Consider the following 14,199-nt stretch of genomic DNA (forward strand, 5'->3'; position numbering starts at 1 on the left):
ATATCTCTAAATCCACGCGTCGTCGATGCGATGCGCCTTTCTTTTGAGCGATTCGCCAACCGTAATGGCGAGCAGGGAAAGATCCCAAAATGGTTTATCGGTGTCTAATTGTATAATTTACTTTGAGCTTTATTTAGAGAATTGATCTTGATAAAATATTCCAACTCGTTTGAGGATCCATAGTCTGATGTACAATACTGTCTTTTCAGAGGTTGTTGTTACATTATAACCTAGCTAGCCAACACAACTTTCGTATTAACTCACTTAGACACTTGAATTGAATATTAGCAACATTATATATTCCTGAACTAGAAATCATCAAATAACATGTTCATGACCTTTTTCGTCTTTCCCTTTAAAACATTAATACAAACAATTAGACAATAGATTAGGCCTACTAATAATCTGCACGCTTTTGGTTCCATGCAATCTGACTATCACGTCCTCTGCAGGGCCTATGAATGGTTGGTGTTCATTTTCTGGTTTGATCTTTGATCAAATGCGAAATATAATAGGCCCTATGCCTTATAATAAATCCGAGTAACCAATCGTAGAAGACATTTAGCTGAATAACATCTTGTATCTAGCAAACCGTCTATTTTTATAGCAGTTTAAATGGAAGCGTGTTCCATTTGAAAGCCTGGAATGGTATGTTACTATAAATTGTTATGAATAACGATTAACGTATTTAGGCATATATACGTCTTGCTAACAAGATATATTTCCCAAAATTTCTGAAAAATATGCATGATTCCATTCATAAGCCTCAGTATTTAATTAATTTGTAATTAAAATAAAATAAACTATTTCGATCTATATAAAGGTTTTTTCCCAAAACTGTAACCCAACCCTGCATTCAAATGTTAACATTTCGTATTCTGCATGCACCTTTGTTAGGTGTGTTGCGGCATAATAACAAATTGCCTAAATAGGTCTATGACATAACATCTGAAACGGCAATGTACTGATCAATTAACACACACACACACACTCACTCACGCACGCACACACACCCTCGCACACTCACACACACACACACACACACACACACACACACACACACACACACACACACACACACACACACACACACACACACACACACACGATGTTCACCTTAATATAATAATATAGGTATAGTTCTTGACTAAGCTATGTTCAACCTTACTGATTGTAGAGCTGCATTAATTAGTTTTAGAAAACATGTAGCCTGTCTGTTGTGTTGTAAGGAGAAAGAAAGGACGAGGAAAGGAGAAATAACAACAAATTCTACACACGCACACACACACACACACACACACACACACACACACACACACACACACACACACACACACACACATTCACAAACATTCACACATTCATATACATTCACACACACACACACACACACACACACACACACACACACACACACACACACACACACACACACACACACACACACACACACACACACACACACACACACATACACGCACTCAGAGACACACACACACACACACACACACACACACACACACACACACACACACACACACACACACACACACACACACACACACACACACACACACACACACACAAGCGTTCAGTTATAGGTGAGTTTAACCTCTTTCTTGCCTCTCTTGAAGTGTGCCGGACTTTCGGGTCGTAGGAAAACGTGACTAAAATAAGGACTGTGTTTTTTTCAGAATAAACACGAAGCCTTAATCTCATCTTACATTTCAAACAAGTCTCAGAAAGGAGATCGAACGTAACTGATGTTGAACCGGAAAACCAAGTGGGGGGGTCTTGTGGCACTAAACGCCTTTTTTAATAACTGGCGGTTTTAAGGGGAGTGTATTAGAGGTCCCTTGGCCATTACAACCCTAGGAATAAAGACTACCAGTCCCGGAGAAAGGTTGGCCGCCTATGAGTTCCTAACAGCCCGCTTTCTTGATTGTTTTACATCATGGTAGGCCTATGAAACAATAACAGAGAGGACGCATCAGCCTGTATTATTGGTGGTATTTGGCCAGGTGTTATTTGCCTATCGTTAGCGCTGATCATGCTGATAGCCAAATCGACAGGAAGGACCGAAGTGGAACTGGAACTTGTCAGCCCCCCAAACTACTTTTGAAACCTGAGTTTGAAACGGTATGCCCTACAGCGGGGTGATAGCACTCCGTTTGCAAACCGCCTGACGTTTGACATATAACCCCACGGCCTGCGTCTCTCTCTGCTTGACAAAGTCTGCAGCCTATTAATTCAGGCGCCATTGGGTTGACTCACTAATCAATGATCACCGGCCACTAAAGTATCTTTTACGTGTATGATATCTAAGAAACCCGGAATCCATTGTGAATTTGCATTTAAATTAAACATGTGTGTTCTCCTTCGTTGACCGTTCCGTTATTATTTAGTTGTTACAAATATAGAATTTTTACATTTTATCTCTATAGGCCTATGCATCTTTGTTTTTTCAAATTAAACATCAGTGATTCACACAGTACAATTTACAATGTATTTTGTAAGCCCTATAGAACCTAGCCTAAAAAACAAAACAACTTAGTCCTGATATTAACATGAATGGACCCATACACACGTATACAGATTGATTCATAAACTCTAAAAGGCTTTACCAAATACTTCGGGCCCGGGCCAGGGACTGCTTATTATGCTCGTTACTCTCCTATACACTGTTGTTCTGTGTGTGGCTTTATTCCGAGTCCACTGCTCGCCAGCCTGATTCTTTGGAATGAGGGGTCAAAGGTCAGCGCTGGACGTGATTGTTCGCAAATCCCCGCAGTGTTCACTTGCCGACGAGCGTACGCACATGTCGACCGTTCTTCAAGAATGTTATTCTATTTATTTATTTTGCGGTTAAATTAATGTGAACGTTGAGGATGTTCTTGGCTATTGCTCTTTTGAGGAACAAAGCTCGAGAATGTATTTTTATTCAATTGAAGGCCTAGATTATAATAATTATAGAACCCTCACGAAGCATGTAATAGACTAGTCATCCTGTCCATTTAAACATTTAATGTCGTCAATTAATCTACGTCTATGCACACAATTGTGCAGGCATTCTTAACTTTAGTTATGTTTTGTAACTTACTGTTTCTCCAACAATGAAACCCCTTGTTTGTGTGTGAGAGAGAGAGAGAGAGAGAGAGAGAGAGAGAGAGAGAGAGAGAGAGAGAGAGAGAGAGAGAGAGAGAGAGAGAGAGAGAGAGAGAGAGAGAGAGAGAGAGAGAGAGAGAGAGAGAGAGTGTGTGTGTGTGTGTGTGTGTGTGTGTGTGTGTGTGTGTGTGTGTGTGTGTGTGTGTGTGTGTGTGTGTGTGTGTGTGTGTGTGTGTGTGTGTGTGTGTGTGTGTGTGTGTGTGTGCGTGCGTGCGTGCGTGCGTGCGCGTGTGCGCGTGCGTGCGTGCGTGCGTGTGTGTGCATATCATTTAAAACATGTGATGTGTCATCGGATGAATGTCAAAAAAATATAATACAAAAAATATCAAGTAGGCCTACATAATTTGGGAACCAGTTGACTATATGAATGAGTCATTTTTGTAGCATAGACTAAATAGAAAATAAACGTAGGTCTAATAAAGTTAATTATTAGTGAGAATGTTTTATTGGGCCCATTTATTTATAAGCTATTTATAAAAAAAGACCTGCATGGCAATTGATCCAGACAATATGTCCTCAATAGAAAACAAAACTTGATGCATGAGATTAGCGATATAGAAATTGTTTTGAATTATATTTGCTTTATATAGGCCTAATTTAGGATCCAAAGAATAAATACAACTAAATAGTGAAAGACAGTGAAGCAAAAAATAATTAAATAAATAAATCTCGCTAAATTAACTTTAAATAGGCCCAATTAAGTGATATTAGTGATGTAGAGGCTAAACCGTTAAACTGGTTTAGAAAATTAATGATCCTTTTTTTAACCTAATGAATAATTCATAGAATTATTCTAACTAGAAGCCAAAGGCTGTTCCTAATAAGCACTTGTGTTCAGCCACAAAAGCAGCCCAGCTAAACAATGCGTTCGGAAATCAAATTTTTACCATTACAATTTTACTTTTTATTATTTTATGATTTCCACATTCAAGATTTAAAAATAGCCTACATAAAAAAAAAAAAAAGTGAATCAATGAACCAATAATTCGACAAATGAATAATTAAACTGCCCTGTTCTAGGGACAATGTAACAAATTAGGTCAAAGATAACCTATTCTGAGCGATAGATGTAGCCTAGACTGCTAAAGGTTAGTTGATGAATGATTGAGGAATATTTTGTAACACTTACAAACACTACTGCTATGCCAAGCGTTAGTGCACATCTTGTTCTGATTTCGCTCTAAATGCCTCTGCAATTGGGTTGAGCTCTATGACCGAACACAAGTTCTGCAGTGCAAGCTGGTTTTCACCTTCCACTGTTGCTCTCAGCAAGGAGAAGCCCAACGGCCAATGCCGGCTGCGCTTTGTGTTTTTGTGCCATAACGACATCATTGCTCAATTAAAGAAGGATATTGACTTACGACAAGTCAAACCAAACATTTGAAGTCTCTGGTCGTTTAACAAACTAATTGATAACGCAAAGTATTCCTCTTGGTGTGCTGCGCTGTCCATCTCTCCGAAAGCCACCATGGGACTCGGTATGGGATATAACATCTTCAGCGTTGAACGTTATGACCAGACTGTACGTTTTTTAATGCATTTAAATTATAACTTAACAATAACCGTCATACTTGGATGATAACATACAAGCAACAATTATAATTATTATACATCATAATATATATTACTTGGCCTATTATTTGTATTTGTATTGATTTACATTATGCATCCATATGTTTTTTTGTCGATTTGATAGGAGGTAGGCTGAATATTGTTTTTTGTAATTGTGTGACCCAACTATTGATTAAGATTTAACAATTGAGAGGCTACAATAGGCACGACACAGGCATGCATACACACACACACACACACACACACACACACACACACACACACACACACACACACACACACACACACACACACACACACACACATACACACACACACACACACACACACACACGCACACGCACACGCACACGCGTACACACACACACACACACACACACACACACACACACACACACACACACACACACACACACTCTCACACACACACACACACACACACACACACACACACACACACACACACACACACACACACACACACACACACACACACACACACACACACACAGATTATAATAAATAGTGAAAAAAGTGAAGCCAATATTTTTTTTACTTTTGCCTTAATCACGGGCTAGTTTTTCCAATTTGAAGCCTAATTGTTAAACAAAGTAAATTATCCTTTATTATTATTGTACACTAGGCATTTGTTGTCGTGCGTTCAATATGCAATACGATGATTGTGATCAACTATTCTAATGGGAAAAAATGTTTTTTGAATTCTTTCCATATGTTTTCCGTAGTGCTATCCAGGGGTTTTCTATAACCTGTAGGTATATATCCCTACATTGGGGATTATGGGACTTTGCTTAATTGTTTGTTGAGTAGGCCTATAATGATTAGATTGGTCGACCTTTGGTCAATATTTTTACAAATAATATTTATGTTTTGTTTTTTTACATGCCCGCCTTTCCTTGAAGATAAATAATTAATTATAGTAACATAGATTATGGTTTATACTATGTTATATATGAACTATATATATTATATATAAATCGATATATATTGATATAGTAGCCTATATATATATATATATATATATATATATATATATATATATATATATATATATATATATATATATATACATATATACATATATATATATATATATATATATATATATATATATATATATATATATATATATATATATCGTTTATATATCGTTTATATATCGTTTATATATAATATATATATCTGCATTTTTTTCTTGGGTGATATATAATAATTATATATGTGTGCATTCAAGTTACACACGATTCTCTAATCAATCTTACAGTAGGCCTAATTGTCGCGGGACCATGTAATCACCTTTATAATCCCATTTTATCCCTTCATCTTTCCATCATATTTTATCTTTGAGAAGCGTTGCTTTGCTTTGCAACAGCAACATACCCTGACCCTAGTCTATTTGTAGACCTAATTATGTATCACTATAAACATAAAACGTGAAAATCCAACAGTATTAACCCATTCATTCAAAACATGCAGATACGGTCCTGTCAATGTTTGAAAGTTATTCAACGGAGCTTACTCGCTAATTGTGGAAGGTTGTCGTCTCAAACAATGTGTTGAAAATGTCGTTGATCAACCTTGACAGACAGATACACTAATAGTTCAATCATCAATAGGCGTACTTTTTGTGTAGGAGGCATGCTGTCGGTCGAGCTTGATTTTATATTTGCAACATGTCCTATTCACTTTTGTTAAAAGAAGTTAATCTAGGCCTACTATGTTGTGACCGTTGTGTAATTGTTTATTTATTGTCAGTGAGGATCAGAAATCTCTGTCGTGATTCCCACTGACCTCAATATTCTATAAGGTCACATTGGTCCAGCAGCTGCCGCCACCCTGAGCCTTATAACCCTTATAACCCTTCTTTCAAGACGTCGCCTATGTGGGCCAGGAGTGACAAATTCACTGAGTGCCTTATATCCATCCTCAGGTGGGTTATGCAAAGCGATGGGAGGTTATTGGAGATGTTGAACGATAAAGTGTTGGCCTCAAACCAATGTGGACAAGCTTTGCGTGTTATTTATCAGCGTCTAGACGTAGCGTCTAAATATCGTATCGTGGAAGACTGAACGTCAGGTAGATCTCTCATAGACGACAGATAAAACGCAAGAAAAACAGTTTTTATAAGCCATCCGTGTGTTTGCCTCGTAGATCAATACAAAGTGTCCCATACCGCGGCCCATCTCTGTCCACACTCACTTCGCGTCCCAGCCAAGCATGCAGCAGCAAATATTGTGCTATAAATTACTTTAAAACGAACCCTTTTGAGAAGGGTGTTTTAATTAAATGTTAAATATGGTAAAAACTAGTCCCATTCCTTTCAACGGATCTGTTGTTCTTCCACAAAAGTTACACTCTGGTGGTTCCCAATCCGCATTGGAATTTAACCCTGCATGGCCATCAGCAATATAAAGGCTTTTTTTTTCTTTGCTCCCTGGATGGCCCCAGCAACAGCATAGCGGGCTGGGTACAGACAGGCTGGCTGGGACGAACCTCTCACCCGAGGCCTGCTTATCAACCTCGCGGCTTTACCATGAAATCCCATTAATCGGGCAAACACGACGTCAAACATGGCGGATTGTGTGCTATGCTGCAATGTTGGACATGCCCGGGTCAACGTGCGGCAAGAAAACCGGCTGATATAGTGTATGCTGAATGTGAGACAAACATTTTCAACCAAATGCAAGAGGTTAAGACACCTTACTATTAATAGTTCACTAATTCACTGTGGTTGAATGGTGAATTGTTTGACAATTGTCCTTGGACCCCCCCCCCCCCCCCCCCCCCCCCCCCCCCCCCCCCCCCCCCACACACACACACACACACACACACACACACACACACACACACACACACACACACACACACACACACACACACACACACACACACACACACACACACACACACGTACACACACGTACACGCACGCAACACGCCCACACGTTGTCAAAATGTAAATTTGGAAAACAACGATCAGCGATAAGGTTCTAGGAGAAACATTTCAGGGACATTTAATTCAGACAATTTTAATTTAAGGCTAACCTGCATGGTCAATATTTGTGTTTTGCCTTTTTTTTTAACACACCCTTACTCGTGGCTTACACGCTGTGGACACGTGTTTTTTGTAAATAACTGAAATCTATATTTCAAAGTAGCCTATTTGGAAAATAGGATATTTGATAACCATTTGATAACATATAGGCCAACTATTGTAGGCTAATGGTAGAATATAAGACTGATTAGGACTAAATAAAAAACATGAAAATAAAAACATCGTTCTTTAAATTAGCCTATTACTATTGCTAAACATAATAAAAACACTGTGGGGAAATGTGATCCCAGCCTCCATATTAAACCAGATCAGGCTAGATGTAAGGCAGAACGTATCGTGCTTAGCCCCCAGTCCCCCATCTCTAAAGAAAGACACCGCATTTGGGGTTTACTCTAAGTTGCGTTTAATTATAACAAAAAGAGAAAGAAAGTGCTTCAGAAATCCACCATTCAAGTTTCGATTTCGAGTGCATTTGCCCCATCATGTTCACAATAAAGTCAATGTACAAAAAAGAAAAAAAACAGTAAATTCACAAAAATAAATATTCAGCTTTCATATAAACAACCAGTGACTTCATATTCCGTCGTCAAAAACCTGACCTCAAGTAATGTTTCAAAAAAGCGAGTAAATGAGGGTTGGTGTTTGTGTGTGTGCGTGTGTGTGTGTGTGTGTGTGTGTGTGTGTGTGTGTGTGTGTGTGTGTGTGTGTGTGTGTGTGTGTGTGTGTGTGTGTGTGTGTGTGTTTGGGGACGGGTGGGTAAGTAAAGGGAAGAGGTTGTTTACATTGCTTTAGGCCACCCGTAAGTCTTGAGTGTTTTAACAGACATATCCCTATTTTGATTAGGCATCATGACGAATGTAGGCTACTGCTCAGAACGTGATAACGCGTCTCTGGTGGTTGAAATCAACCCAATAGGCAGAAACGCATTCGGGAGCCTCACTGCAAAAAAAGGTTTATGGTACACGCCACATCCCTCTTTGTCCTTTTTAACCCATGTTTCGTTTTTACACGCGGATCAGCCTGAAAGCTTTTATAAAAGCACCGCAACTCAAATGTCACACATGTTGCCCAAACACACACGTTAGGAAAGTTTATGTTAGAAAATACCTTTTTGTTTCAGGGTGAGAATAAAAGTTCAAGTTTGTATCTTCTCAACATGGGGCGTTGAACTAGGCCATAGCCGCATGCGCTAGAGCTTTGTGGCTACATAATGGTACTTTTTTACCACATGACTAAACATGTACAACATGTATTCACAATGGTTTAGGCAGGTCGGAAGAGTTTTTTTTTCGAGTTTATATTTTATCGTTTTTTTTTTTTTTTTTTTTACAAATATGGTTGGTTTAATGGGTTTATACAATCTCACACACGCCTTCCACCGATCCATGTGTGCGCCTGTGTGGATGTTGACATCCCCCCCATAGGCTGTTGGTTTTTTGTGACCTGGCACGCCATAAACTCTCTTCTTTACGGCACACAGAGAAATCAGCCGACCAGAGCAAGTCTTTGCCCGCATTTACAAACATCTAGACCTGATGAAACCACAGCCATTCACCAAACCTAGGCCTATTATTTTTTGGTAGAATACAATTGTAATTGTGTGACGCTGTCTACACAATGGATCACAATTAAATAGGTCTGGGATACATTCACTTATTAGGATTGTAACAGGGACGTTGATCAACCGGAAAACCATCTAAGCAGGCGATGGTTTATTTTTTTTTATTTTTTTTATAACAGCTGAGTTTTCTCGGGTTGAGGGCTACTGCAATTAAATAATCGACAGTCACTTGCCAAATGTTGAACCATGTAGACCTACTACAGATACGCTGGCGTCCCCAATGACAAACTTCAATATCATGGACTGCAAATTCAGCCTATTCCTAAATGAAAAAATAAGCGTGTAGGCTCCACCAGCAATGTGTGTGTGTATTGCTCCCACAAAGGCTACACGTGAACATCGTCACAATTCGAGCCAGCATCAAAACGACAAAGATCTATTTGGTGTCAATATCTGAATAAACCAGAGGCAGAGCGTCGTCTTAAATGTTTTAGCTTTTTAGCACCTTTCAGACACCACTTTACAGGCAAGCCTAAAACCCTGAAGCTGAAACAAGACCCCCCGCCCCACCTACCCCCAACGTGTCAAAGTGCAACGCATTTGAGCCTATCTCTTGTGCTTTGTGGCATTGTTTTAAAGTAAGCAGGCAAGAGGGGATGGGGGGTTGGTCGTTGTTTTGATGTTTCCCCCCACTGAGGTTCCTGCATGGAGCACACCATGTCCTGCCTTATATGTTATTACATTATCATTCCCCCCTGTTTTAATTAGTTCCCTTTTTAAACAATGCTCTGGTTGTAATTGCAAAGACTTATTCACGTGGCAAATCAATGTGATATGCCCGAGGAATCTGTAGGGCGAATGGATTTGCAGAGACATAAGCACTTAAATCCAGCCTAACGTGAGACGTAACTGCGTGATATAAAGGCCTAAGCCCTACTCTTTTGATTGTCTGTACAGAAGGCCTGTGCCGTGTGTGTGTGTCGAGCCCTGTTCTTACACACTGATCGTGTTTGTGCATGGTCACATACTTGAAAAGCAGGAAACAAGCTACGGAAATAAAACCAGAGTGAAAACCATATCACAAGCAAGCGAAACCCCACATCAACACCAGGATCCAAGAATAACGAGTGCTTTACTGTGCATGTGGACGATGAATAGGTCTGTGTTGACATGTCTGTTTTTACCATTCACTTGTAGTGTATAATTCCGTAGCGTTTGGGGAACGATGTTATTCCTTTTTTTTTTTAAAGCTTTGTAGAGTTGCAGTTATAGGCCTACCAAGTGGCACAGAAAAGGAGAACCCTGTTGTTTATCACCATCTAACCTTATCTCAGTCGCAACACACCCGCCCTATGTAGCGCACGAACACAAAAAACAATGTTGTAGGCTTATTACGAGAAAACGAGCAGGCCTAGCCCCATGTCCCACAGAAAGCACACACCACGGAAACCCTGGTCACATACAATCTAAAATGTCGAGCTTGAAGGCGAAAAAAAAATCACATTTGAGATCCCACGAGGAGCAGACATGTGGCTTGGGAGTGATAGTTTTTTTTTTTTTTGTAGTTGCATTAATCCATGAACTCCATGTGTCTCGCAGTTTTGTATGAACATCGTGGCTCCACACATTTCACCTGGCGCGTCTTATTCCTGAATACAAATCCACAAAAACGTACATCCCATGGAGAGAAAAAATGGTAAACCATGTGATTATTATGTTTTCAATAAAACAAAAAAAGAACAAACGTTTTGTAATCACTTCTGTAAGACATTGAGGTCGTATAAGGCAGGATTCTCGTGGAGATTGCCCTTGTGTTTTTTGTTGTGAGGGCAAAAAACACTTCAGCATTTCCTGGTTCTCTGTGCCGGTGGGGGAGGGAGAGGCAGGCCGCCTGGCTGCCATCTCCATACCGGGTGCGAAAGAGGAGGTGGCCGGGGGTCCCTCAGGGACTGCATGGAGTACGCAGGACACAAGTCGCCATCTCTGCCCACAACGAGCGATGGTGTCGATGGGAAATTTGCCATAAAACTAAAAGGCTTTTTCGGTGGCTTAACTATCTGGCGTTTGATTTTACTTATTCCGGATGAATCCTCTGTAGGTCCGTCAGAGTTGTCTTCTTTGTCCGTGGGACGAGGAGGGGACGCTTTGAAATGTTTAGACAAATTCTGCCTCGTTTGCGTCCTTGGGATTTTGTGTTTTTTCCCCAGCAGTGGAGTTCTGCAGATTTTCCTGACCCTTTGGCCGTGCTCATACTCCCCTTCCTCTGAGCAGGGAGTATCTCGCAAGGGGGCCCGGCATTCCTCAGTACGATAGGGGGACTTTGGAGCCGAATCAGTGCTCTCGCTGTAGGCTTTAGTTGTGTTGTTTAGATATTCCACATGTTTAACGTCACCCACGGGAGGATGAGCATTGTTATCGTCTGCCACATCCCCCTTGCACTGAAACTCAGAGGCCTGACTCGGATATTCGTATTCGTCGTAGCTTTCCTCTACTTTAACTTTGACGTTTTGAAAGTTGAAGGAGGGGGGGCCCTTGGCTGATTGCTCTTGGTCCGAGTGGAGGCCTGTCGAGAACGGGGGCTCCTCGGTCTCCGTCTTAATCGTTTTGAAGGGAGAAGGCTGCTTCAGATTGTTAGTGTTTTCCAATTCATTCCTCAGGCTCAAAAGTTCAGCGTCTTTAGAGTGCAGGAGCTTGCTGTCCTTCTCGAATTCACAGTGTGAGTGGGTTACTGTGGCCGGGCATGTGTTGGAGAACCCGTTCGTCCGGCGTGGAGGAGGAAACTGCTGATAACACGTCAAGCTCGGCGTTGTGTTGAAGGCGATGCACACCAGGTCGGCTCTCTTTGGTCCGTGCGCCTCTGGCCCCTTTCCACTCTTGGATACCGTGAGAAAGTTGTCTCGCACAGCGGTCACGTTGAACTTAGCTGGATGTAAGGGTCCTGAACACCTCCTCGTCTCTTTAAAGGCCAACTCACTGCTCGGTCGAGTGTCGTGCCCGATGTAGTCCGCTCCAAAGCAATGACCCAGGGTCCTGTGTTGTTGTGGTGGTGGTGTTTGTTGTTGTTTTTGCTGCTGGATGTAGTGGAAGGTGGGCTGTAGGACCAGCGGTGCCTTGGTGCTGAACGTTTTGGTAACAGAAGCGACCCGGGCCCGTCTGAATCGGATGCTCTGCACGGAGACCTGGCTGGACACCGAGCTGGAGTCGGACTGTGAGCTGCTCTCCTCCTCCGAGCTGCCGTCCGAACTCTCAGACTGGCTGTCATCCTCTTCCTCCTCCTCATCATCAGAACTCCCAGAGTTGCTTGTGGTGGAGATACTCGAGCCAAAGTCCGAGTCGACGTTCGCCCTCTCAGAGTACGTGCTGGACTCGGTGTCGCTACTGTAGCTCTCGTGGAAGAGCGGCTGGTGCTGCTGGCCGTGCGCCCCCCTGGAGTCCAAATAGAAATCATGGCCGATGTGGAAAGCGTTCAAAGTGCGCGTTCCGCCGGGTTTCTGCTTGCCACAGCACTTGGGCTGCACCAGCAGCACCGGGGAGTGGTGTATATGCCGGGTTCGAGTGCACGAGTGCCTCGCGCCGTCCTTGCCGCCGCCCCCCTCGCGCCGCCTCTTCCTTTTGTGAAGTAGGTCGCTGCTGCCGGCGGAGCCCGACAGCTTGGACTGAGCAGCCATGGCGGACTGAAACACGACCGGCGCACGGCTCTGCACCACCGCGCCCCCCCGGAAAAACGTTTTTCTCTTGTTAAAGGCCAAACAGTTTCCAGTTATCTGCGCCGTTTCATAGTTTGTGTAGGGTTTGTAACTCGACTTGCTCGCCGCATGGGTATTCCGACCCGGGGATCGACTGTAAAATTGAGGTAGTTTGGAGTCGGGAAGCGAAGGAGTCGTCTCTGTGCTGTCCGGTTTATTTTGAATGGACAAAGTCTGGGGGACGCCGTGCAAACTAAACCAAAGTTTGTCTTGCCACAAGCCGGCCGGGTTTTCCGTGCGAAGGATCCCGGCGTTGGCGTCCTCCAGAGAATGATCCTTTACCTTTCTTTTGTTGGATTTCAAAACCCGCTCCGTCTTGCAGGAGAAATAAAGAGCCTCCACATCCTCGCGTGATATGAGCGTGCATTTGGCGGCGTGGAAGGCGATTGAATTTATTGCTTTGAGCTTTCGCAATTCCTCCAGTCCACACTGGTGCTTCTTGACGTTCAGGTGGTCCATCCGCTTGTGCACCGTGGTCCGCGGGATGTTCTTCAGGAGGTCGGTGAAGACCTGGGACAATGCAAACATTTGTTTTCCTTTGATGACCAGGTATCCCAATTTCACTCCCTGCATTTCCTCAAAGCCACACTCCAGGTCCCCCATGTTGTATTCATCCACGAGAGTTTACATCCACATAGTCCATAGTCGGGTTTATTGTCCTGTTGCTAGACGGAGAAAAAATCACCATTTGAAAATAGTACATTTTTTTTCTTCTTTTATTGGATCTCAAGCCATGCTGTTCAATCAGTGCCTCTGACAATGCAAACACGCCGGCAATGCCGCTGCCTCGTCAGGAAATTGCAAACTTTGACATCTGTAGTTAAATGGCGCTGATGTTGCCGATGGCATCCACTCCTTCAGCCTGGCCCCTGTCCGGCATGGTGGAGGAATGCGACGGATGTGTCCACCAAGCCTCCTATTGATGCCTGCTGCCTGCTCCCTCCTACCTGCCGGCTACACTCCCCTGTGGTCGATAGCAGGACGAGGGGTAGGTGTACACCACAGCCACAGCGATAGGGATAAAATAGCGAGGAGAGAGAGAGGGAGAGGCTTGTCTGCGTGTGTGTAGGAGAGAGAGAGAG

The 14,199-nt window shown here is 42.5% G+C and overlaps 1 protein-coding gene across 1 annotated transcript; it reads right to left on the bottom strand.

The window, feature by feature from the left end:
• Positions 1–8,449: 8,449 nt before the first annotated feature.
• skida1 (SKI/DACH domain containing 1) lies at positions 8,450–14,199 on the bottom strand. The gene has a single exon (XM_030349479.1). It carries the CDS (start codon positions 13,718–13,720, stop codon positions 11,213–11,215), a length of 2,508 nt encoding a protein of 835 aa, XP_030205339.1. The 5' UTR covers positions 13,721–14,199; the 3' UTR covers positions 8,450–11,212.

The sequence above is a fragment of the Gadus morhua genome, chromosome 23 (assembly GCF_902167405.1).
Source record: "Gadus morhua chromosome 23, gadMor3.0, whole genome shotgun sequence".
Classification (NCBI taxonomy): domain Eukaryota; kingdom Metazoa; phylum Chordata; class Actinopteri; order Gadiformes; family Gadidae; genus Gadus; species Gadus morhua.

Excerpts from the sequence above, each read along its gene's own strand:
- skida1 (XM_030349479.1), bottom strand. The coding sequence starts at position 13,720 with ATGGGGGACCTGGAGTGTGGCTTTGAGGAAATGCAGGGAGTGAAATTG.